At 44.2% G+C, this 23,628-nt stretch overlaps 1 protein-coding gene across 1 annotated transcript in view; it reads left to right on the top strand.

The window, feature by feature from the left end:
- Nucleotides 1-2,432: 2,432 nt before the first annotated feature.
- The window catches only part of LOC129194951 (heparan sulfate glucosamine 3-O-sulfotransferase 3B1-like), a 45,142-nt gene continuing 23,946 nt past the window's right edge, over nucleotides 2,433-23,628 (top strand). The window contains exon 1 of the mRNA XM_054800518.1: nucleotides 2,433-3,145. Within this exon, the coding sequence (XP_054656493.1) occupies nucleotides 2,601-3,145 (545 nt within the window). The 5' untranslated portion in view covers nucleotides 2,433-2,600. The remainder of the gene's footprint in view (nucleotides 3,146-23,628) is intronic.

The raw sequence follows: 23,628 nt of genomic DNA, 5'->3' as shown, positions 1-23,628 counted from the left end.
TGTTCTTATTTCTTTAATATTTAAACTTTATGCTACTAAAATGACATCATTCTCGCAAAATGACTACTTTTTCTCGTTAGATTACAAGTTGTTTTTCTTGATAGTTTGACTTTATTCTTGGAAAAAATACAGCTGTTTTTTTCCCCCATTTCTGCTGTTGCTTTTGTTTTTAGTTTGCAAACTATTTCAACTTTGTTCTTGTCAATTTTCTTTTCATAAAATTGTGACCCTATTCCCATAATATTTTAACTTTATTCTCATAACATGTAACTTTTTCCACAACCTAATTTTACAAAAATGTTCTGTTTTGATTGTTTAATATTTAATATATAATATATTTAATATATTTAATATATTTATATTGTTTATAACTTCATGCTACCAAAATGATTTTTTGTAAAATTATTACTGTTTCTCGCTAAATTACAACTTTTTTCTCCTAATATCTTTACTTTTCTTGTAAAATTACTGCTGATTTTTCCTATTTAAAAATTTGTCTTATAAATTATATATTTAGGATGTGCCGTGGGCTGCAAATGGCCCCCGTACCACACTTTGGACACCCCTGCTGTAGATGATGTTTCCAGGCATAGATTGGCATACAATATAGAATTTGACTCACCATTGTGATGCGTGCTGTGTGACTCTGTGAGGGAATGCTGGGTGTCATGGCGGCCCTGCAACAGCAGAGAAGATGGGTGACCGGGCATCCACAATAGACACCGAGTGTGATTTGTTAAGCGAGGTGACACCCGGGTGCATTGTTCCCACAACACATGGGGGGGGCACATCTGGCCCGCCGTGTCGAGGTCTTCGTCCTCTTTCCGGAGAGGCGAGCTGCGCCGCCCTCGCATTCTCATGCTAATACCCGCAAGGCAGCAGCAGATGTGAAACATTTGGTTCCGTTCTTGTCCACTTGTAAAGGAATAATGGGGCCCCGTTATCATGAGTTCGGGATTGTTTTGTTCCTCTATGTGTCGTAAAATAAAGAAAGAGTTCATGGAGGTGGAGGAGAACTTCCCTGGTGGCCTCCGTGTGGCTCGGAGCGGCAGAGGGGATGCACTAGAAGAGGACACTGTCCCAAAGTCATATACATGTTTGGTTTCATCTGTTTGTACTGCATGGACACTCATACATATTGAAACATTTTTGGCATGCATCCTTTTCACCACAAGTGGCGTACTACTTCAGCTAACCCACACTTTCCTACTACCAAAGCATCAACAATGCACATGTTAGCAGGATGCTACATTGTCACATAAAAACAACATGAACTGTACAAATGGCAATACACTGACAAAAAAACTACAAACTTAGAAAACTTTTGTCCTTAAGCATCACTCTGAGTTCACTCACTTAAGGTTACCAAACAGGTAAAAAGTGAGCTAAACCAAAGCTATAACAACACTTATGCTTGCCAGCTCAGTTAGCCAACTATGGCCAGCTGGCTCTATTAACTAATCAATCAAAGTGATTAAAATGCTGATGTCATTATAAGAAGGCCCTTAGTCTCTCCAACTGCAAATTGTATTAATAAAAATGTATTTATTTATTGATCTTCCTTCCACTCATTGGCAAGCAGCGTTTTTGCTGAAGGCAGATTTGTATCTTACCTGGTAACACACTAGGCTGGAACCCGATTGGATGAAAAGGCTAGCGTAAAGAGGAAGTCGTAGAATGAGACATTTTGGAGGGAAATTGATAGCTATTTGGGACAGTTTAGGAATATACTGTAGCATTAATTATAAACATCTTAAAAGATTATGTGTTTAAAACAACAGACAGCATCTTGCTAGCTTTGAGAGGCCGCCACTGGATGAAAACCATCCACTGTATAATTAAATTACAAATACAAGTGATCAAGAAGTCCCAAAGGAGACTGTACTTCCTGAGAAGACTGAGGAAATTTGGCATGTCCAACACAATCCTGAGTTGCTTCTACAGATGCACTATGGAAAGTGTCCTTACCGCCTCCATCACTGTTTGGTACGGTAACTGTACAACACGTGATAGGAAGGCACTCCAGCGGGTGATCAAGACCTCACAGAACATTGTTGGGGCAGCCCTCCCCTCACTGCAAGACATTTATAAAACTAGAGTCCTACGCAGAACACACAACCTCATCAAGGACAGCACACATCCACAACACTCATTATTCACACTCCTACCGTCAGGCAGAATAAGAATTTTATTGCATGGCATAACTACCTGTTTTACTATGCATATGACAATAAAACTCTTGAACCTTGAATCTTAAACCGTTTCATTTGTGCACAACCAAGAACTCCTGAATAGGCGGTCTGACAGGAGGTGCATGTCCCCGCCTTTCTAAAATATGACTGGCTACCGTCGGTTTATGCCTCCCTCTGATTGGCCCAGAAGGTTGCCTGTCAACCACGCTGACAGGCGGAATAAGTTTACAACTCCACACACGTGTAAAGATGCAGAGAGTGACAGGATGCACTCACCTGTTACCAACACACACCTATTGCGGCGATTTCCGGGTTCGAACATATTTTGTTGCAGCAGGTGTTTCCAAAGGTGGATGAAGTCACCGATGTCTTCATGGCAAGAAGACGACTCGGCGATGTGCGCCTAGCATGGCGGTGGCCCCCGCAGCGACCACCCAGGGATGGCGCTCATCGGTGAACTGGACCCCCCAGCCCCGCGGCGTGTCCCGGCGATCAGCGCTCATGCTGGGTTCCCTGCTCACCGCTCTCCTCGTCCTGCTGCTGCTGCTACATTGCCTGTCCGCCACAACCAGCCGGCCGGACGCGGAGTTCAGCGCGGACTCAGCGGTGTGGAAGAGGAGGCTGGAAGGGGCGACAGGCTACGCGGCCTCCAGGCGCTCCTCGCGGGCGCTCGCAGACGAGCGAGGCGGGCTGTCGGTGTTGGAGCCACCGGAGGAGGAGGAGGAGGCTGCTCTCCTGGCAGCTCCCCGGAGGGTGTCACCGAGGTTCGCAGGTAGACTCAGCCCGCTGTGGGAGGGCACCAAGAAGCTGCCCCAGGCGCTCATCATCGGCGTGAAGAAAGGAGGAACCCGGGCTCTGCTGGAGTTTCTCCGGGTCCATCCTGACATTAGGGCCGTGGGGGCCGAACCGCACTTCTTTGACCGCAACTACGACAAGGGCCTGGAGTGGTACAGGTAAATAAAACAACCAACACTTACACACTCTGTACAACATTTTAATTTACCAATTCACCTCCATGAGAAATATTCCTTATAATCTTTATGCAGCTTGTGGGATTTAATGAAAGTAATAAGAAAGTAAATCATCTTTGCACTTGTAATTTAAGTTAAAATATATGAAACTGCAACTTTGTGGCAAAACAAAACTTTTAATACAACTTTCTTCATGCCCTATGGGTTTGAATGTGTATATATACAATAATTGCATTTATATGCCGTTTACAGGCTGTATTCAACTCTCATCTCAATCTACCCATGTAACTTCTCACAAGTTTTGTCACAATGTGAGCCTGTAATATTTGACTGTTCATCATGAAACCAAACTTTTACTTTTAGTTTTAAACAAGCTGGTAACTTGTTTTTTTTCTAAGCAAACTAATTCAGATTTGTCAGCGGCGATCAACATGATGTTTGACCGTCAAACGCAATCTTTTACTTTTGAACTCATAGGAAGTCACTGGAATACGATAAAGATAGTAAATCTAAATGATTAAAAATCCTTTCTGGGATTACTCTTATTCAAGTTTTTTTCAGCTCAAATGTTTTCAATTTCTTTGTTTTTTTTAAATTTAATTACATGAAAATATTTCAAGGCATGTGCAAAGAATAAATAAATGAACTTTTAAAAGGTGATTAGAATATGATAAAGATAGAAAATGTAAATAAATTTTCCTCTACGTTTTTTTTTTCAGCGCAAATATTAAATAGGTTTCTCTTTGTTTTATTTTTTTTTTATTTAATTGCGCGAAAAATATTTCAATGCAAGCGCAAAGAAGAAACTTGCAACTTTTTTCTTTTTGAAGAAGTTTTCTGGAATGATGTCAGGTTTTAGCGAAACGATAAAATAAGTTGGATGTATTTTTAAAAAACAGGGGTGAGTTGGGTATTTTTTTTTTTTTAGACTTCTATTGAAATAAAACGTATTTTTGAGCTTGCAGTGAATCAAAGTAGAACAAAAACATGCATTGTTATTAGGGATGCGCCGATCAGGGTTTTACGCTGCTGATTCCGATACCGATCATCCATTCTATCCTATCACATGGACGACTGTACATTTTTCAATTTACTTACGGTGAGTGGTATTGGCTAGGGGTGCCGTTAGACCAGAGGTCACCAACGTGGTGCCCGCGGGCACCAGGTAGCCCCCCACGACCACATGAGGTGCCCGCGAGCCTGCTTTTCATTCAGGTTTTCAGTTAATAATGTGAGAAACAATAAAAAGAAATGTATTGTGAAACATAAAATTTGAGTTGTGGATACCAGCATTTTGTGAATGTTTTGGTAAAACAAGCATATTTGATCTGTTTGGGTTGAAATAAGGTATGAAAATCATTTCTACAAAAACGAGTAGCTCGTGGCCATTTTCATTTTCTAAAAGTAGCTCTCACAAGAAAAAACGTTGGTGACCCCTGCGTTAGACAATCCTAAGGTCCCCTGGCAAATGGGTAATTATTAAAAAATAAACTTTTAGGTGGATATTTTTTTGTTGTTTGTGAAAGGATTTTTATACTATTTGACACAAACTTGAATTCAGTTTGATGCATGTTTGGGAGTAATACGAACACTTGGGGAAAAAACTGTTGAATAATTCATGTTTTAGTTCAAGATAACAAAATGAACAAAATAAAATAATAGAAATAAATATCTTTATTAAGTAGGAATCTGTCCGGCTTACCTTAAAAGAGAATAGAGTGTCCAGGTTGCAGGGGTGTCCAGCTTTCATCACTGTTAGAACTGTCAACTATTGTATTTTATTTACGACTGGCAACATTTTGTGCTCATTTGTCATCATATAAAGGCGTAAAGTCTGAATTCAAAACTACAAGACATAATTAGTATCATGACAACAAGATAGTAAAGTTGTTCAGTGACACTTTAAATAGTTAGCACGCACCCGATGAACGTGATATCCACTTCCCCGTGGGACAAAAACAAGCTCCAAACTAACTGCATTGCTTGTTTTGTTTTAAAAACGAAATGTTACTGTGCTAAAAAGTCACATTTGGAGCCCGAAGACCGGAAGCTAGGCGGATAACTCGGCAGTGACAGCTAGGCAAAGCGTGTAAAGAAAGATGCAAGACAAGTGGAACAATGGGTTTGATAAGGGAGTGATCAAACACGCTGGCATGGATTGGCGTTGTCAGTGTCAAGCTGTCAAACTGAAACCTTTTGGGGTTTTGATTCTCACGGCAATACAAGACAAAGTGCATCCCCTGTTGGCTCAGTATGAGTCTTGGCAACCTTACGTGACCACTGTTGCCAGCTCCTCAGTAAGGAAAGTAGCGATTGGCTGTCCTAGAAGTTGCAAGATGATTTCATCTGCAAATTTGCTTATGATGTTGAAAGAAATGCTGTAGGAAAAAAGCATAACCTCATAGGAGTGAGTCAAAACACCTTAAGTATGTTTAGGACTACAAATAAACTTGATTGGTAGTTTAACTTAAAATTGGCCATCACTTCATCAAAATAATTTTAATATTTTATCCTGGCCAGTGCCTCCTTAAAGTCTAGACAGCCTAATAATTACACCCGGACTCGCCTCCAGCCTCCACCTTTTATCTTGCAGTTAGAACTATTTGTTTATTTATCACACAACGTTCTTCCATCACACCTTTGACACCCTGACAGGTAAGAGTCCCAATGAGGCTTGAGTGTAATGACGAGTCATTTAACTCAATCCCAGCCATTTTTCAAAATTGAACCCCTTCAGTACCGGTCATTTTAGACGATTTTGACTGATTTTTCAAGGCACACAAAATATTGTGTTGTATGGTTATATAAACATGGAACCTACCAAAACAAACATTAGACTCCCATCTTTCATCGGAAAAAAAGTTAGTTTTTACCTTTTTCTGTTCTTTAGTAAGCAGCAGTAGAACATAGGTACGTTTCAGGAAAATATCAGTTCTCAACAAAAAAAGGGAGGAAAAACAGCTTTTTGTGAAAAGATACATTTCAAGCATAACTTTCACTTTGACACCAATGTTTTGCTTTTGTGACAGCTCAAACAACACAAAAAATGGATTGTTCTACATCAAAATAACTGTTTATTTACAAATATACTGTATTTTCTCTTTTGAAACTAAACTGTGTGTGCACGGGCGTGCGCGCGCGTGTGTGTGCATGTGTTAAAATTTCACTACAAGGTGTAACCTTCTGCACGCTACACTCCTCCACGCTCTCTCACTTCCTCCTTGTTGTCGAGCGCTTTAATACGTGAAAAAGATCCATGCTGATCACTTATCAAATGCACCTTGTGGCCATTTTTATGTCTTAAAACTGCATGAAACGTGACCTCTTATTGTGGACTTGCGTCATCACCTCTTTTTGCCTCTCACGCAAAAAAAGACGTATAAATACGTCTTCGGTATCGAATGAGTTAATGAAGATTAAGAAAAATTTTACATTTTAGATCCCGCTCTGTAAAACAGGGAGAGATCCACCCCGATGGCATCGCGTCTCGCGCATGTGTAATTCATGGACGCATGGAGCTCCACCATGCTATCAGTGTGCAGCGGAAGCTGACTGTGCACTGACCGCTTGTGACTGCTTTGGGGCGGGGCGGACCTCTCGGCAGCACTCGCTGCTGCTCAGTGACAACAGAAACTGCAGAACAATACTTTCACTTTTAAGTCCCCAAGTACCACAAAACTCTCCGACGACGCCAGAAAAAGTTGCTAAGAGGGCTTGGAATGTCAGCAGAGTTTGCAACAAAGTCGCCAAGTTGTCAACCCTACGTGACAAAGCACATGTGCAGTTTGCCGCCCCACACTGAACAGTTGTGATTGACTTTGAAAGGTGTTTATCGGCATATGCTGATCACATGTTCTTTTAAGCAAATCAGCTGATAGTAATCGGTGGCCGATTGATCAGAGCATCCCTAATTGTTATGTTTTCTTCCAGCAACAAGTAACGATATTCTTAAAAAAACCCTACATTTGTTCTCTCTCCTCTTTGTGGACGACGCTAAAATTCTAGTTAGTGATTAATTTGCTCTGTCAAGGCCAGCGTCGCGGGTTCACGTTTCTGCAGGCCGGCTGGGGAATAATGTTGCCCGGCCGCCCCCCCCCCTTGGCTTGTGTGTAATGGGGCTGTGCTATTAAGAAGGATTGGGGCCATAATGAAAGGTTACCTGAGTGTCTCAGGAGGAATAATTCACCTTTTGGATGGAGCTAACAGCATTTAGTCGGCCGAGACGACCAAACTTTTACTCACTGACAGCCCCCCCCTTCTCCAAGTCTTCGTCCTCCCCTCACAAGCGGCCTGGCTCACTCCCATCTCTCTCACACACACACACACACACACACACACACACACCTCCCTCTTTGTTCCTCCATGAGAGTGAACATTCTCTTTTTGCCATCACTCTTTCTCACCCTTCTGTTTACCTATTCATCCATTGTGGGATTCTAGGGGGGTTTATATCCATGAGGGTCCCATCTATCCCGAGACGCTGCCAAGATTCCCTGGAATTTTGGACCGTGCTTCCAAGGACAGCACCCCCCCCCCCCCCCCCCCCCCCCCCCCACACACACACACACACACACACACACACCCCTCCTCTTTCATGCTGCCCGTTTAGAAGAGGAGTAGCCTTGAATGGCAAAGAGGAATAAATAAGTGTTAAAACAACGAGGCCCACTCAGCAGGAGTTCATGTGCTGGAGTGCTCTGCTTTGATTGTGCCCCCCACCCCCACCCACTTCTAAGATGGGAAGTAGTTGGCTTCGGGTCATGTAGAGGCGCTTTTGTGCCCGGGAAGAGTGCGTGTTGAATGTGTAACTTCATCGACGTAACAATCAGATCTTCCCAAGACTCCCTGATCCCCCCCCACCCTTCACCACCCCTACCCACCCCCGTCCCTTTTGGCTTTTCAAGGCTGCAAGCGTTTGGATATTAGCGAGGTCACAACTTGACGGGAAACATCAGCGTCATCCTATGCGGTGTCGTCGCTCATCATTTGCATGTAGGAGGCGTCCATCTCTGCAGAATCTTTGTTTATCGCCAAGGCCAGGATGGGTCGCCGGCGCCAATACCCCCGCACCCCCACTCGTCCCCGATGGGAACTTGCAGACCATATTTTAACGCCTCCTAAGCTCCTAATGGGACGTGGCAGCTCCCTCTCCTCCGCTCCCGCTGCCCACTTGTGGGAATTTCCACGCGGTGCCCCAAACGGTCGCTGGCACGGGCAAAACGCGGCGATGCCGTAAGCTGTGATTCATCATAAACGTCTGCTGGGGGAATTCTTCACCGTCCAGGACTGTGACCTTTAGCATGAGCACATAGAAAGTCAGGCCACGTTCTTGAGTCTCATTCAGGAAACCAACACCGGCTCTAATTACCCGTCCAGCTTGTGTAACGTTTCACCGCACACTTGCGTAGCCGTGTAATCACACACACACACACACACACACACACACACACAACCTGTTGGGCTTTTGTTGAGGAAGGAGTATAGCTAATGCAAACACCGCGTAGCCAGGACGCTGCCGTGTCGGGTTTGTGGTCAGCTTGGATTTCCCAACATGCAGCTTTCACCTGTCTAGACCGGGTTTTTTTTCCTTAATGGGTTAATTAGCCTTCATAAAAACACGCCTGACCCGTTAAGCGTAAGGTCGCTGCACGGCCCACACAGCCACACACCAGTCCATGCGGCTTGTGCGCCTTTTGGCAATGACAGTGTCGGCATTGCAGGATTATTTCATGCCTCCGTGACAAAAATGTCCCCTTTTGTCGTATCCCTCGATGAAAAGTGCTTTTCCCAGCCTTCGGAGGGGCCGTGGTCCAAGTAAGAGTGGGTGTCGATTAATTGGCTGGCGGGCTCTGAAGTGGGTCCTTGTTTGCCGCCTTCACTTGCAATTAAGCGGAGAAAAGTTTGGAGGGACGGAAAACATGACGGAGCGAGCAGGAGAGGCTGGATGTTAGCGATGAGGAGAAGCATGGAGAAGTTCAGGAGGCACGACGGCAGTCGGTTTGAATGCCTCCCATTTCAGCAATTAGCAAACCACTAAGAAGTCAGAAGACATGAATTGAAAGTAGTCACTGACTTGGCTGATGACAACTTTCCTTGTGTAAATATCACTCTACTACATTTCCTTCCTTTTCCTCAGTTGATCACTTAGTTTTTACCTCCGACATGTGATTAATTAATTTATTATTTTTTATTAATTAAAAATTCAACAAAATGATACATTTTTTTTATCACTAATTTCAAAACACACACACTAGTATTCTTCTTTTTTCATCCATATTTAAAAATGATGATTATTGTATTTTTATTAGTATTAACTCAAAATTTTAAATAAATGATTTACCTTTTAGCACTAAAAAAACACATAAGTGTTCTCTTTTTATCCCAAAAAAATCATTAATTCAAAATTAGAACGGAATTATTTATTTTTTAGCACTAATTAAAAACACACACACGCCAACATTCTTCTTTTTTCATCCAAAAAGTAAATTTCTTCTTATTATTACAATTATTATTAATAATAATTAAAGTTAAGCAAAATTGTTTATTTTTTGAGCACTAATTAAAAAAAACACACACATTAGTATTCTTCTACTGTGATACCACTGAATGAATTTTCCCCATAAACATTGTTTGTGCAAAATATAAAAAGTGCTGCAATATGCAAATGAAGTTGTAGAAAAAGTGCCACATTTATTTGAAACAAAACAGTTATACAATCAGTGAAATTATAAACTGCGCTCATTCAGCACGTCTGGCATGAATGCAGGAAACACCACATCATCATCGATACTGATACCTCATTTTTATGCCAATATCTGCCGATAATGTTGGCTGGGTGATAATATCGGACATCCGCAACCAAAAGGTCTTATAAGCTGGGTGGATTTGACTCAAAGTCGGGGGTCATTTCCAAAAGTGCTCATGGAGTGTGTCACATCTGCTAACAGCAGGTTGGAGGATGGGGGGGTGGGGCAGGTGAAGCAGAGCCCGGCGGAGGTCTTGGGGTCTGGGGTGAGGTTGCAGCGGGCACACAGCGGATGTAACGTGATCCCCAGAGACCTCCTGAGCATGAGCTCTGAGCCGCCTTTGGATTGTGAAAGTGATTATCGAGGTCCGCGATTGTAAAACTGGGACGCTCACCTCCCAGGGAAGGCATGCAACACACCGACGACTCCCCCGGCACCTTCAGGGCAGCCCGCCCCCCTCCCTCCTCGTTCACTCGCCAACTCCTTGACCTCCGCCACCCCCTCTGACATCCTTACATTCTCTTAGCAGCTGAACCTGTGAGGCCCCATGCAGGGGATCTGAGGCTCTCCAAAGTAGTGCCTGTCAGCAGCTGCCCTCTGGCATGTGGGGAATCTAACCCCCCCACCTGACCCCAATGGGTGGGTGAGGACAGGTAGCAGGTGCAGCAGTGCTCACCACCTGGATCAGAAGCACGTGACACACAAATATAAGAGCTGTTGTTATGCTGCTCGCAAGCTAGCATGAGGCTAACCGGATACTCGATCGATCGGTTTGGAGTCGTGGTGGTGGTGGTGGGAGGGTGTCAGGGGTCAGCAATTGGCTGAACGTGCCACCCTCAGAGCTCCAACAGATGGCTTGAAAAACATTGGCTCTCGGGTTACATTGTTTCTAGGATTCCGTTGTTTATTCACTTTTGGGTTTGTGTGTACACAAGTGGACAACCTGCGCGACCCCCCCTCCCTCCCCCGGGCCCTGCCATCACATCTCACCCGCTCCGCTTAGCAGCTGTTGTGCCTTTTATGAGGTATTAGCCCAAACATTAACCAAGCTTTTATTTTGGGATTCATATTTCCAAAGGTTTGCACGGGGCGGGGTGTGGGTGGGGGGGAATGTGGGGGGTAACTTTTTATTGTCCTCCAGTGTGCAAAAAAATACGCGCTGGGATGACTGCGATCGTCTTAGCGCGACCTTTAATAGGCGGTCGGCCTCGTCTTTTCATGAGATATACCTGAAGACCTTTTTGAGAACGGCAAACTGAAAAGCAGGCGCTGGATCGGGAGGTGGGGGGCCGGGGCGGGTGTTTGAGATGAACGGGCCCGCTCTTTCCAGAGCTGAGGTTTTAGGCTGGAACCTGAACATGCAGGCACTTTGGCCGGTATCACTCTCGACCCCAGCAAAACTTCCCGAGTGATGCATATTGAAGCTCTGAGATGATTGAGGATTTGCTGCCAAAGCCTCCATTTTTGAGGTCTACTGCAGAGCTTGTGGGGATGGAGCGTATACACGTTAAAGCCTTCAATGGTGCGGACTGGCGGCGTAAACCAACACCTCAGCCTGATGGGGCTCTCCCTTCCCTTCTTGCAGGCTTTATCACATGACAGGCAGCTTCTTTCCACCAGTGTGTGGAAAGCCTGGGAACTGACAAAAAGAAGGAAGTCGTCGTGCGTCTTCCATTTTCCATTCCAACTGAAGTGTGTTCTTTCAAAAAAAAAAAAAAAAAAAGTTTTGCCAGTGATTTTTTTTCCTGGCATGCATCTCCATCGCTTACAAAAAAAGTGTTGAAGGAAGTTTTACTAGGGTTGTTTTAGGGCCTTCCAAACACGCATTTGTTTCCCGACTGCATGCTCGAAGGCACGGATGCTGGCAGTGTCTCCTGTGTTTGCTATCTGCAGCCGCCTGTGTGGCGATAGGATGGCTCTGCTTTTTTTGGCCGGCGCCAATCGCCCTGGCAGAGTCGATGCCGCTGTCATGGACGGAGAATACGCCAGACGGCACCTCAGGCACAGCTGCTGATGAGTGCCCAACCTCTGCCTCGGAATAAGCCTCTATCTGTAGTGTGTGTGCGTGGCTCTTGGAATCTGTGAAAACGCGTGGACTGGCAGCTGTCGTTGGCATGACAACACATGATTTCCTTCATGTCACAGTTTGTCTACATCTAGTTTGCTTTGATGACCAACAAAGTCATACAAGCTAAAGATTTTCAGCCTTGATCGGGACCCGACTTTTATCTGGTTCCTCAAGTATAAATCCAGCTGCTGTAAAGGTCACGCGGCTTTGAAAGATCAGGTCCGAGCTGTCTTCATCACCCTTAAAGTCCACCAGGCTGCTGCAGTCTTAGCCTTTTCTATTCTTTCCGTCACGGCTCTCATTTGGAGAAAAGATGGCTGACAGCTTCCGCCGCACATGCCAGGCGGCTTGATTAAAGAGAGGAATGTGCTCGAAAATGAGTTTGCCACCCTGGACCGCTTTATTGATAGATGGAGCGCAACAGCTCAGCCTGCCGTCTTCCAGCGCAAAGATGGAGGAGGGCGATGAAGGGTGTGTGTACCATCCAGGCAGTGATTGATGCGCCGGCGGCCGAGTGCGGGGAAGCCACTCGGTAATTCAATTAATCTTAACCTGCACGCTAGTAATTGTTACTGTAACCGGGTCTGACTGTGCGTTGGACAGGAGGGAGATTGCTTTGGAAGGAAGTCGTCCAGCTAATAGTAGTGCAGGAAGCGACATCCTCGCTACTCTGGAGTGGCACAAAGACCTTCTTTTTGTTGTTTTCCCTCTCCCTCAACGCCATTATCCCTTTCTGCTTAGATGAGGATTTGCATGTTAATGAGCGCAGCACGTTTTCCTCCGTGGTGGACCAGAACCAGAGAAGATGATAGATGAACCGTGGCAGAGAGATTATGGAGGCAAAGTGGAGGAGGAGTTTTTCCACACATGCTTCCAATCGAAGGGAGAAAGCTGATTAGCGCTGCCAGTGAGTGGGAAGTTGCGGCCAGTAGGCCTAGCCTAGCTCTGACATCCTAAAAGGCACGGGTGAGCTGGAGCCTATCTCAGCTGACTTTGGGTGAGATAGGTAGATAGGGTGAGAGACCGTCCGTCCATCCATCCATTTTCTTCTGTTTATCCGGGTCTGGGTCGCGGAGGCAGTAGTCCAGACTTCCCGGTCACCGGCCACCTCTTCCAGTTCCACTGGGAGGACACCAAGGCATTTCCAGGCCGGCTGTGAGACATGATTCCTCCATTCATGCTCACTTTCGTGCTAATTTAGGCCGTCCACACAGGAACGTTCCTGAGATTTATAGTCACATCCAGATGTGAACGAATCACTGCGTGAAAAGGATGTAATACATAGGACACACCTACCTGTGGCGCTGTAAAGAACCATGTGACACCAAAACTATAGAAGAAGAAAGAACGCATGCACATAACATCCATCGTCTTCTGCTTTCCAGGGCTTGTCTAGACTGACAGCGAAGTGGAATTACTTCTGCGAGTCATTTTGGAGTGTAAGTTCCCACTCTAGAAGCCGTCTTCCGTGTGGATGAAAGGCTGAAGACTTACCGTTTTGACCTGAAAACGTTCCCGTGTGGACAGCCCTTTAGAGTCTCTTGGTGAACTATACCCGACCTGAGTTTGGGGGTGGTTTCCTCTATTGCTGTTGTACCCTTGGAACTTTTGCAGCAGTGGTCACAAAGCCTGCGTAAGAAGATTGTGGCTTTTTGGAGGTGCACATCTATGGAGTTATATCTGTGCCTTAATTTTAAGGTAACAAAGGCTGACTCTGAGCCACAACGTGCAATAATTACTGTTGCGTGAGCAGGCACATCGCCGCGAGCTGACATGTACACTGCGAGCCGGTGTACGTGTGTGCGCTCAAGGTACCTCCGGTCGGGTTTTGGGGACTGGGCTCCTGGCTGGAGCTTGCCTGAAGAGCGGCGAGGCGTAAGGGCGTGTTCAGTGGTCAAAATGTGTGCCTGAAAGTCATTTTCTTTCGAATATTCTCGTGATTGAACGGCAAAGTCCCAAAGATCGACTCGTAGCTCACGATCGACGGGTTGGTGACCCCTGTTTACAGTTTGGGAACTTGTGGACCTGGCAAACAGAACACAAATAGTAGTACCAAAGAACGAAGCCTCTAGACCAGGGGTCACCAACGTTTTTTCTTGCGAGAGCTACTTTTAGAAATTGAAAATGGCCACGAGTTACTCATTTTTGTAGAAATGATTTTCATACCTTATTTCAACCCAAACAAATCAAATATGCTTGTTTTACCAAAAATGCTGGTATCCACAACTCACATTTTATGTTTCACAATACTTTTCTTTCTAGTGTTCTCACATTATTAACTGAAAACCTGAATGATAAGCAGGCCTGCGGGCGCCTCATGTGGTCGTGGGGGGCTACCTGGTGCCCGCGGGCACCACGTTGGTGACCCCTGCTGTAAACCGTTGGAGCCTTTGTGTTTGAAGTGAAGGCTCTCAAGCGACAGCTAACAAGAACTCCCTTCAACGAAATACATTCTTGGAAGGAAAAAAAGAGTAGTTTGTATCCATGTCCGTGATGCTGCTTATTGTGGGGGGGGGGGATTTCAGTCTCATACAGAAAACGCTTGCGTTCCACATTAGAACATGATCCTTATTACCTTTCAACTTCCTGCTTTCGATCGGACACAGGTGTCTTGCTTATTAGCCTCAGTTATTGTTTTTCTCTCCTTTTCGTTCCCAGCAGCTCTTAAAGTCTCCAACAAAAGCTTTGATCGCCCGCTGGCTTATTGATCCTATTGTTTCCTGGTGTGAAGGTGTTGACCCGACAAGTCAGGAAGACTTTTTGCTTTTTATGGGTTTGGTGTTTTAACGCCCCTTGTGGAAAGCGGACACCTCATGAGCAGCGGATAAATCACCTTTACAGTCAAATCTATTTTTCCTTTGCCACGCCCTTCTTCCTCCCCCCAATCAGCTGGCAACATTAGTTCTTGTCACTGGCTTTGAGATGGATGGGCCCGCTCGGGATCCAGCTGTGTTTTTAAGAGGGGAATCTGTCGTCATTTGCATTTAGCTGCTCAGTATGGACCCTTGTGAAGTCAATTCAACCTTCAGGCGCAGTGGTGGCCGTCGCTACCGATTTTATACATTTCGGTCACCTCTTCCTGCCCCACAGTCATACTGTATTTGTGTCATCGATGAAGAGGAGGAGCCAGGTCATGAGAGTCTACATCCTCTAACAAGGCACCCCCTGACCCCCGCATGAATTATTAACCCAGCCAATTAGCAAGACTGCATTATTCACCAGGAAGTTGTGATTGCGTCCATTAATGGCGGCGCTCCTTCTTGTGTCGCTGTCCCCTATGACAAACCCAATGCTGGAAGTCTGTAGTGTTGGATATGTTCCGTCTTAAGCCGAAGTCACAACCGGACGTGCAATATTTTGGCTGTTTTTCCAAATCGCTGCAGGTTTTTTTTGTTCATGGAGAACTTAGTTGTGGTGACCATGAAGGCGTGAGATCTCGACACGCACGGAGGACGTGAGAAATACCTGAACGTGCGTTGGACGCACTAGTTACACATGTGGGGTGCACGTGTGGCGCAAAAAAATTGGACATTTTGGCCAAACCTGACACCAGCAAAACACACGAAAGACACACGATGGCGTACGAAGTGTGTAAGTTTGTCTTGCAACCTGAAAAAATCATAAGCGCCCGCAGAGTTTCTTTGACATGACAATGAACCTCTGCGGCTCGAAAATCAGCACATCACAAGTAGTTTTCATATGATTCAGTTTTCGACTAAAATGTTCGCCAAAATCTCGTTTTTTGTGCAATATCGTGCGTAACAAACTAGTCCATTTGACCTGTGCTGTATCATTCCACGGAAGCGAGTGCCCAAACGCGTTGCTGGCTCAATAGCCGTGCGTTTCTTATTGAGTGCGACTGCTAAATAACCCGCCATGGGACCAAAGCAGGCGAGAAATACTATTGAATTCCAGAAAGAAGTCATCGCAAAGTACTCCCCAAGAGTGTTTGATGAAGGTAAAAATTATGTAAAATGTTCATTTGTCCATTTCATTCGTCATTGTGTGAATGCTTGACGTAAAATTCTAACCACGTGCTTTGATCGTTGTTATTCGGCCGTTTTTTCATTCGGGACTAGTTTTCTATCTATTTAGATATTTCAAAACATTCACAGGTTTTCCAAAATTCCACATTTTTCCCATTAAAAGTGAATGGACCATTTTTCAAGCTTCCACCATTTGTACATTGCTGAACCGATTCCAACCATTCCACAATGAAACCATTCCACTCATTCATGGCTTTCAAACTGACCATTTTTCACATTCCGTTTTGTGTGTGTGTGTGTGTGCAAAATCATTTTTTTCTAAGATTTCTTCAGTCTTTCAGAGAGTTCTCAATTTATTCAAGCCATTCCAACATCAAACTGTTCAAGACATTCAGGACATTCAAGCTACCTATGTTTCACATCGCTAAAATTTTCGCTGAACATTCACAGACACTTAGCTTTACCATGCTGGGTGTTGCATGCTAACTTTAGCATGTTAGCATAGCATTTTATGCCATACCTATCATTTTAGCCGTTTTCATAAGTAGAAACTTATATAAACACTTAGTGCTATCATGCTAGGTATCATTCAAACATTTCTGCACCATTTCAGCGCGGCTTCAACTCTTCTGCTTCCAAACTACCTATGACCCCCCCCATGTCCTAAATAGTCTTACATTCATTCTGCACTTCGATACTCATGCCTTTCCTGCTCATTTCTGTTTTTCCCTTCACTTCGTCATTCTGCTTAAGCATTCACATGCAACATCTGCAGACACTGCCATAATCTAGTTCAGATTTATTTTTCTGCATGTAGAACTATAATTATTGTCTATAAAATGTATTACTTGTAATATTTTTTGGTGTCTGGAACAGATTAAGTGCTTCGGGTTTTGTAGGATTTGGTTTTCATTGGACATTTTGGAAGAAATGAATATTGAAAACGGAGCAAAAAGCATATCTGTCCACATGAAAGCACATATGCGGTCTGTAAAGTGCATGCCACAGCAACAAGTGGCGCCACCGTGAGGTCATTTTGTGGCATAAAGGGCATCACAACAACAATAGCAAAGTCAGGAAAGAGGAACTCATACATCTGAGCTGATAAGTTAACACTGACACAGCTTTCTGTGACCTAAGACTCTTTCCCAGAATTCCACATCAGGGTCTTGTCAGCTTGTCACCGCGATTTATGGAGCATTCCGCGGGAGAATCTCTTTCCCGCTACCCCCTTCTGTGGTCGCCGGACGCAGTTGTTTGATAAAAGTCATTCATTATCATTAACTTATCTGTGTAACTGATGAGACACACACACACACACACACACAACCGTCATGTCATTATGTAAGCACCTTGGAGAAGTTGGATGAGGCCAAACTAGCAGTGTTCCCGATGTTCTACGTAGGACTACGTGCTTCTTCATTGAGCGCAGCTTATGTTGAATATATGAAAGGAATAAAAATGTTAAGCCGGTAGTCTTGCTGAGCTTGATTGAGAACATCCGCACTTTCATTAAGAGTCCCATTAAGTCCGCTGAGATGCAAGCGTTTTGGCTCTGCTCTTTTAAGGATTCACCTGCGGCGTTGATTTATGGACCTTCCGAGACCAGCCAGCGTAATTAGGCTCATGTTGTCAAGGGCCCCCGCCGTCCACGCCTGTGCTTGATGATTGCGTGCCGGGTGAAGCGTTGCGTGAACGGCGCGGAGGCTCCCAGCGCAGACCCGCCACTGACACACCATTTGTTACCGTCACACTATTTTCCACTCAGCAGCCCAGCAGAAGTAAATGTTATTTTGCACTTTTTCTTTGCTCATTTCTGGCGAGCACCTTCTAAACGGCGTCGGCCGGGATCCAGCAGTCGGGGTTTCCCCCCACCCCTTCCGCCCACAAAGCTTTCAGCGCCTGCCACCAGTGTGCCAGCTCTCCCTGATGCACTCTTGCACGCACAACAGTCGTCCAAATGCACCTTTGGGAAAGAGTCCCCAAGATACCGCAGTTAATTGCTTCCAGACCCAATTGTGATAAGTGAATTTCCGCAAGGATTCCTTATTTATAAATGAAATATTTTCATAGTAGGGTTTAGAAAACCTGTTTGTGATTTTCTAAATGTGATTTTAACATTATTAGAGCCCTCTAGACATGAAATAACACCCCATAGTCACCTTGACACTACTATTACCCAATATAGTAGACATAATAAGAGAAAATAAGACATAGAAAACTTGTTTACCACCTTCTAAATACACATTTGAACAGGATTAGAGTCCTCCAGACATGAAATAACACCCCTATAGTCACCTTTACACTCCTATTACCCAATATAGTAGACATAATAAGAGAAAATAAGACATAGAAAACTTGTTTACCACCTTCTAAATACACATTTTAACATGATTAGAGCCTCCTAGCAATGAAATAACACCCCTATAGTCACCTTTGCACTCCTATTACCCGATATTGTAGACATAACAAGAGAAAGTAAGACATAATATAGACTTACACGTTAGCATTGGCAGAGGACCTTGTTCTTTTTTTACTTCCTGTTCTGTACAGTACTTCCTGCGGTGGCTATTATCTCATCAATCTAACATTACTGACACCTAGTGACCAGTGTAGAATATTACATATCATCACAATGTCTGTGAATGCATCTTCTGAAAGCCTTATATTTGTATTATACTTGTATTTGTATTTTACTTCATTTTACAGCCATTTTTATGCTTGAAAATGCAAAATTCTGGCCAACAATCTGTAAAATTTGCTGTAATATTTATTTAAAAAAAAACTAATAATAGGCCATATTCAACCACCAAACCTCGATTATTTATTAATATATTTTCGGGGCGGGCCGCACGGTGGTCTAGTGGTTAGCATGTTGGCCAACACAGGAACAGCGTGGAGATCGGGAAGACCTGGGTTCGATTCTCCCTTGGGCATTTCTGTGTGGAGTTTGCATGTTCTCCCCGTGTGTGTGTGGGTTTTCTCCGGGTACTCTGGTTTCCTCCCACATTCCAAAAACATGCATGTTAGCTTCACTGGAGACTCTAAATTGTCCATAATATTCAAGAGTTTTATTGTCTTATGCACAGTAAAACAGGTAGTTCTGCTAAGCAATGAAATTCTTGTTCTGTTCATTCTCCCAAAAAAAGAAAGAAAACACAAGAAAATGAATAAGAACATCAGAAACATAAATACCAATAAATTAATCAACAACAACAGAAGAGACATGAATACAAATAAATAAATAAATAAATAAATAGAGTTATGAGTGTGTGACTGCTTTGTTGAGAAGCCTGATGGCCTGTGGTACCTCTCACCCGAAGTCAGCTGGGATAGGCTCCAGCATGCCCCCGTGACCCTAATGAGGAGAAGCGGTATAGAAAATGGATGGATGGATATTTTCGGGGCCATGTGGTTAGCATGTTGGGTTCGTATCTCGTTTGGGCGTCTCTATGTGGAGTTGGCATGTTTTCCCTGTGCGTGTGTCTGTTTTCTCCGCGTACATGTTAGCTTAATTGGTACTCGTGGTGTCTCGTGACACCCGGCTCTGGAGACAAGGCAATGCACGAGATTGGACCCACGAGGACGAGTCGAGATTTTACATTTAACAGAGAAAAGAAAAGTACAATGAAAAAATATGCCTGGACAAACAAACGTTTTTTTATTTCACCAACATCAAAACAATGCGGGTGTGTTTGGAAAGTGACGCAAAACGATATTCTTGCCACCATTTTTTGAGACCAGATAAACCACAAATGTTAGGATAAAATGTAATAATATCATAATAATAATAATATCATATTTCCTTTTAATATGTCACCTTTCACTCTGTAAAGTTGTGGAACTGGCATTTAATGTATTTTCTCACAGGCGATTATTACTGTCTGCCAAACATTTGCTGCATTTCTTGACTTTTCAGCTGCATTAAAGAGCAGCATTTCTTGCTGTTCCGGTTGTATTCACTCTGCCGACCAGTGAGTGCTAACTGTCAGGACGAAGGCTCTGCATCTCGGTGTGTTGTGTTTTCGTGGGTATGCTTGAGGTGGGCAAGTTCCTTGTGTTGCTACCACTGGAGAATAAATTGGGCATACTGGCTTGTCCGTGTTGATGGGCTCACCCTGCTCTTTATTAATATTCCCACACGGGGGCTGTGGCATTTGGCTTTGCAGCATCTTTTTCCCTCTACTACATTACTTTGCATTGCTCCTCACGAAGCTCCAATCTTTTGCTGTGTGTGTGTGTATGCTAGCGGCTCTGTCTCCCCCTACAGAGAAAAAGCCATCGTATGGCTGACAAGAGGTCTCGCTCTGTTCCCTGTTGTTGTATGAAACACTGTTGTTCTAGGAAGCGTTCAGGTGCTCAACCAATGCACAAAGTTTGGAGGCGAGAGACGAGGAAAACAGTCATGTATGCACATGGCAATATATGGAGGCCGGCAAAATTATTCATTTTCATTTATCGTGTGATGGATTTATTTATTATCACGAGACAGCTAGCCGATGTGGTGTGGCGAGGTGTCACTGCGCCAGTAATGCGGTTCTTGGGCGTAACAATGTTAATAACAATAATAATAACAAAGTCACTGCAGCTTGATTAATATGCAGGTCACATTATAGAAATGGAGCGTTGTTGGCACTTTTTAGAGTTTTTTTTCAGAAGGCTTTATAGGCGAAATAGGTGCGTCTCATTACGTGCATTCGCTGCCTCTTTTTAGCTGATTTTGTAGCTTTAGAACGCACAGAAAAAGAAAGACGTGTGTTCATGTCTGGCATAAGGATTGTGGGCAGGATTATTGCATTATTCTTTTAAAAACATGCGTGTTTGTGTGCACATGGGCGTAAGGACATTTGTCTTTACGCTAATGGGAATGCTAATGTGACCGACAGTGCTACACATTAGCAGCCTCCGCCGGGAAAATGGACGACGCTAATGTTCGTCTCGTTTTGCGTCTTCTCTTCAGTGATTGTGTTCCGCCGTTGTTACTCTCATTTTCATTTATGTAATGGTGATTCGCATTCATCCGCGCCCCTCCCTCCCCTCCGCATCCGTCATCCGAGCCCCGTGGAGTTCTCCCTCAACGTTAACGCGCGTCGAGGACGGTGGCGTCAGAGTGAAGTATTGAAAAACAAGCGTCTGATTGATGCCGTGAATCATCGCGTGAACACCTCATTTACCGGCACCAAGGCGGGGAGTTGAGGTTATAATCTGGCGGGGTGGGGGAATATTTATTATTAGCCTGATGTGGAAAAACGTAATCTTCTTCGCTCTGTTAAGCGTCACACATTTGCCGTATTGATGAATTGTTTTAATTGCTTTAATTAAAGCTTTATTTGTCATCAGTTACATGGGATGCTTCATTGAAAGCTTTATTTAGCTCCAAGAGGGGAACCAAATAGGTAAGGATCTAGGGCACTACCCTGCAGCCTTTGTCCGCCGCCCCCTTAGAATGTCATTTTATTTAGAACGCCATCCGTCTCCGAGCAGCGAGGCCCCGACAGGCTAAGCATTAGCACGTTGTCAGCGGCTCCTCAAACGCCACCGTCCTCTGTTACACTTCATATTCAGCCTCAGGGATGGAGTTACCTCCCTGCAGTCTGGCGAGGAAGAGGAGGCCCACTCCTTTCTCACAATGGGGGTGCGGGGGGTCCCGGCCGAGCCGCCGGCAACCGCTGGCTCCAGTTTGGCCCGGGCGATTTTTCACCTTTTCTCACTGCAACAAAGACAGACTGATGCAAATCGGGGTTGTTCCTCCTCGGCGGACGCCAAGCTCTTACCGGCTGCCTCTCGAGTTAATGACGCCATCCAATCAAGAATAAAACCATCAAATGTTTCAAAGTACTTCCAGGCAAGGTGAAGAAAAAAGCGCGAGTTGTGTTAAGTGGGAAGCATCCGTACGTGCTAATCTGCTCTCAAGCCGGCCGTGGCGCTCTCGCCGAGGCTTGGCACGAGGACGAGGGAAGCGGTGCCAGACTCTTTGTGTTTCCGAGCCTGGGAGAAATGTGCCTGGGGGGAGGAAAATGGCGGCACAGACGGAAAAGAAGAGCCCACAAGAGACGGCGTAATCACTTCTCTGGATGGCGGCGCCCGTGTGATGCTCGACTCTCATCCTCGTCTATCTCGCGCCTGCTTCTCTTTCGTCGCTCTGAGCCGAAACCGGAGCTGCGGGCTTTCGCCGGTGTCACACATGTGCGGCTTTAGCCGTCTCGTAAAACGCCTTGCTCTGCTAGCTAAGCGTAGACCTCCGTTTTAAAAGTTTACTGTCAGATATTTGGCGTTCCATTACGCTTGGGCTCTCCGCTTTCATGCGCAGATGATGTTTCACTGCTTCTCGCCCTCGCCGGCCGGCGGGTCCCGACACACGGAACCGTAAAGAAAACACGCTGTGGTCCGTCGGGAGGGCAGCTGGGACCGAAGCTGGAGTCGTAAAGATGGAAGAGCATCATGTGGTCTCACTTTCGATGGGCATAGGTCAGGGAAAACTACTGAACAAAGGACTGTGGGTAATCTAAGAAGAAGAATTAAACGATCATAAGAAATAGCGAAACAATTCCAATTTGCATTAACATGAAATTGTACAACCAACTTTTGCCATGAAGTTTTATGCAGTGCAACCCGCTCATCTCCACGCCCCTCCCACTGGCTGACCCACATCAACATAAGCCAGGGGTGTCCAAAGTGCGGCCCGCGGCACATTCTAAAAAGATCATTAATTTATTAATAAAAAGAAAACTACAAAAACAGCAAAAGTCTGCAGTAATTTGACAAAAATAAAGTCAAAATATTAAGACAATAAAGTTGTAATCTACCGAGAAAGTCATACTTTTATGAGAATAATGTTGCATTATTATGAGAAGCAAACAAAGTTGTAATTGTTGGAAAATTGTGGAAAACGTTCTAATGTTACATGAATAAAGTCAGAATTTTATGGAAATGGAGTCATAACTATGAAAGGAAAATTTACAAGAAGAAAGTTGAAATATTTTTGGGAAAAAAACGAGCATAAATGGGAAAAAACATTTCCATTTATTTTCATTTTAACTTTGTAAAGTCAAAACACTGACCGAACAAAGTTGTATTTCAGTGAGGAAGAAAAGTCTACATTTTACAATAAACTCGCAATATTATGAGGAAAAATAATACAAAAATAATCTTAGTAGCATAGAGTTTAAATATTATAGAAAAAGTCTCTTATACAGTGTTCCCTCGTTTAATCGCGGGTGATAGGTTCCCAAAATAGCCCGCAATAAGCGAAATCTGCGAAGTAGCCAACTTTATTTGTTTCCAATGATTCCGTATGTTAAGGCTGTAGAAGCCCTCACCATACACTTCATACACTTTTCTCAGACAGCCATGAACATTTTCTCACATTTCTCTCTTGTTTAAACACTCTCAAAGTTCAAATTTCGTTTGAATTTTAATGATTTACCTACAAAGTTGGACACAGGAAATATTTGTAAAATGAAAAAAAAAGTTGCATCCTTTCCTTTTTCACGATGTGGCACTCGCTGGAAAATGTTTGGACACCCCTGACACAAGCGGTTGTTAACGTAGCCAAAATCGAAAGGGAAACTAACCATTGCTTGCTTTACTTGTGACAGTAGAAAAGCTAATAAAGGATTGTTGACAAGGTTGTCCTCCATTTGTGCATGTGAATTTTTGGATTCT

This window comes from Dunckerocampus dactyliophorus, chromosome 15 (assembly GCF_027744805.1).
Source record: "Dunckerocampus dactyliophorus isolate RoL2022-P2 chromosome 15, RoL_Ddac_1.1, whole genome shotgun sequence".
In the NCBI taxonomy this organism is placed as follows: Eukaryota; Metazoa; Chordata; class Actinopteri; order Syngnathiformes; family Syngnathidae; genus Dunckerocampus; species Dunckerocampus dactyliophorus.
The sequence above is the reverse complement of the archived record's forward strand: the minus strand, read 5'-3'. Positions and strand labels throughout refer to the sequence as shown.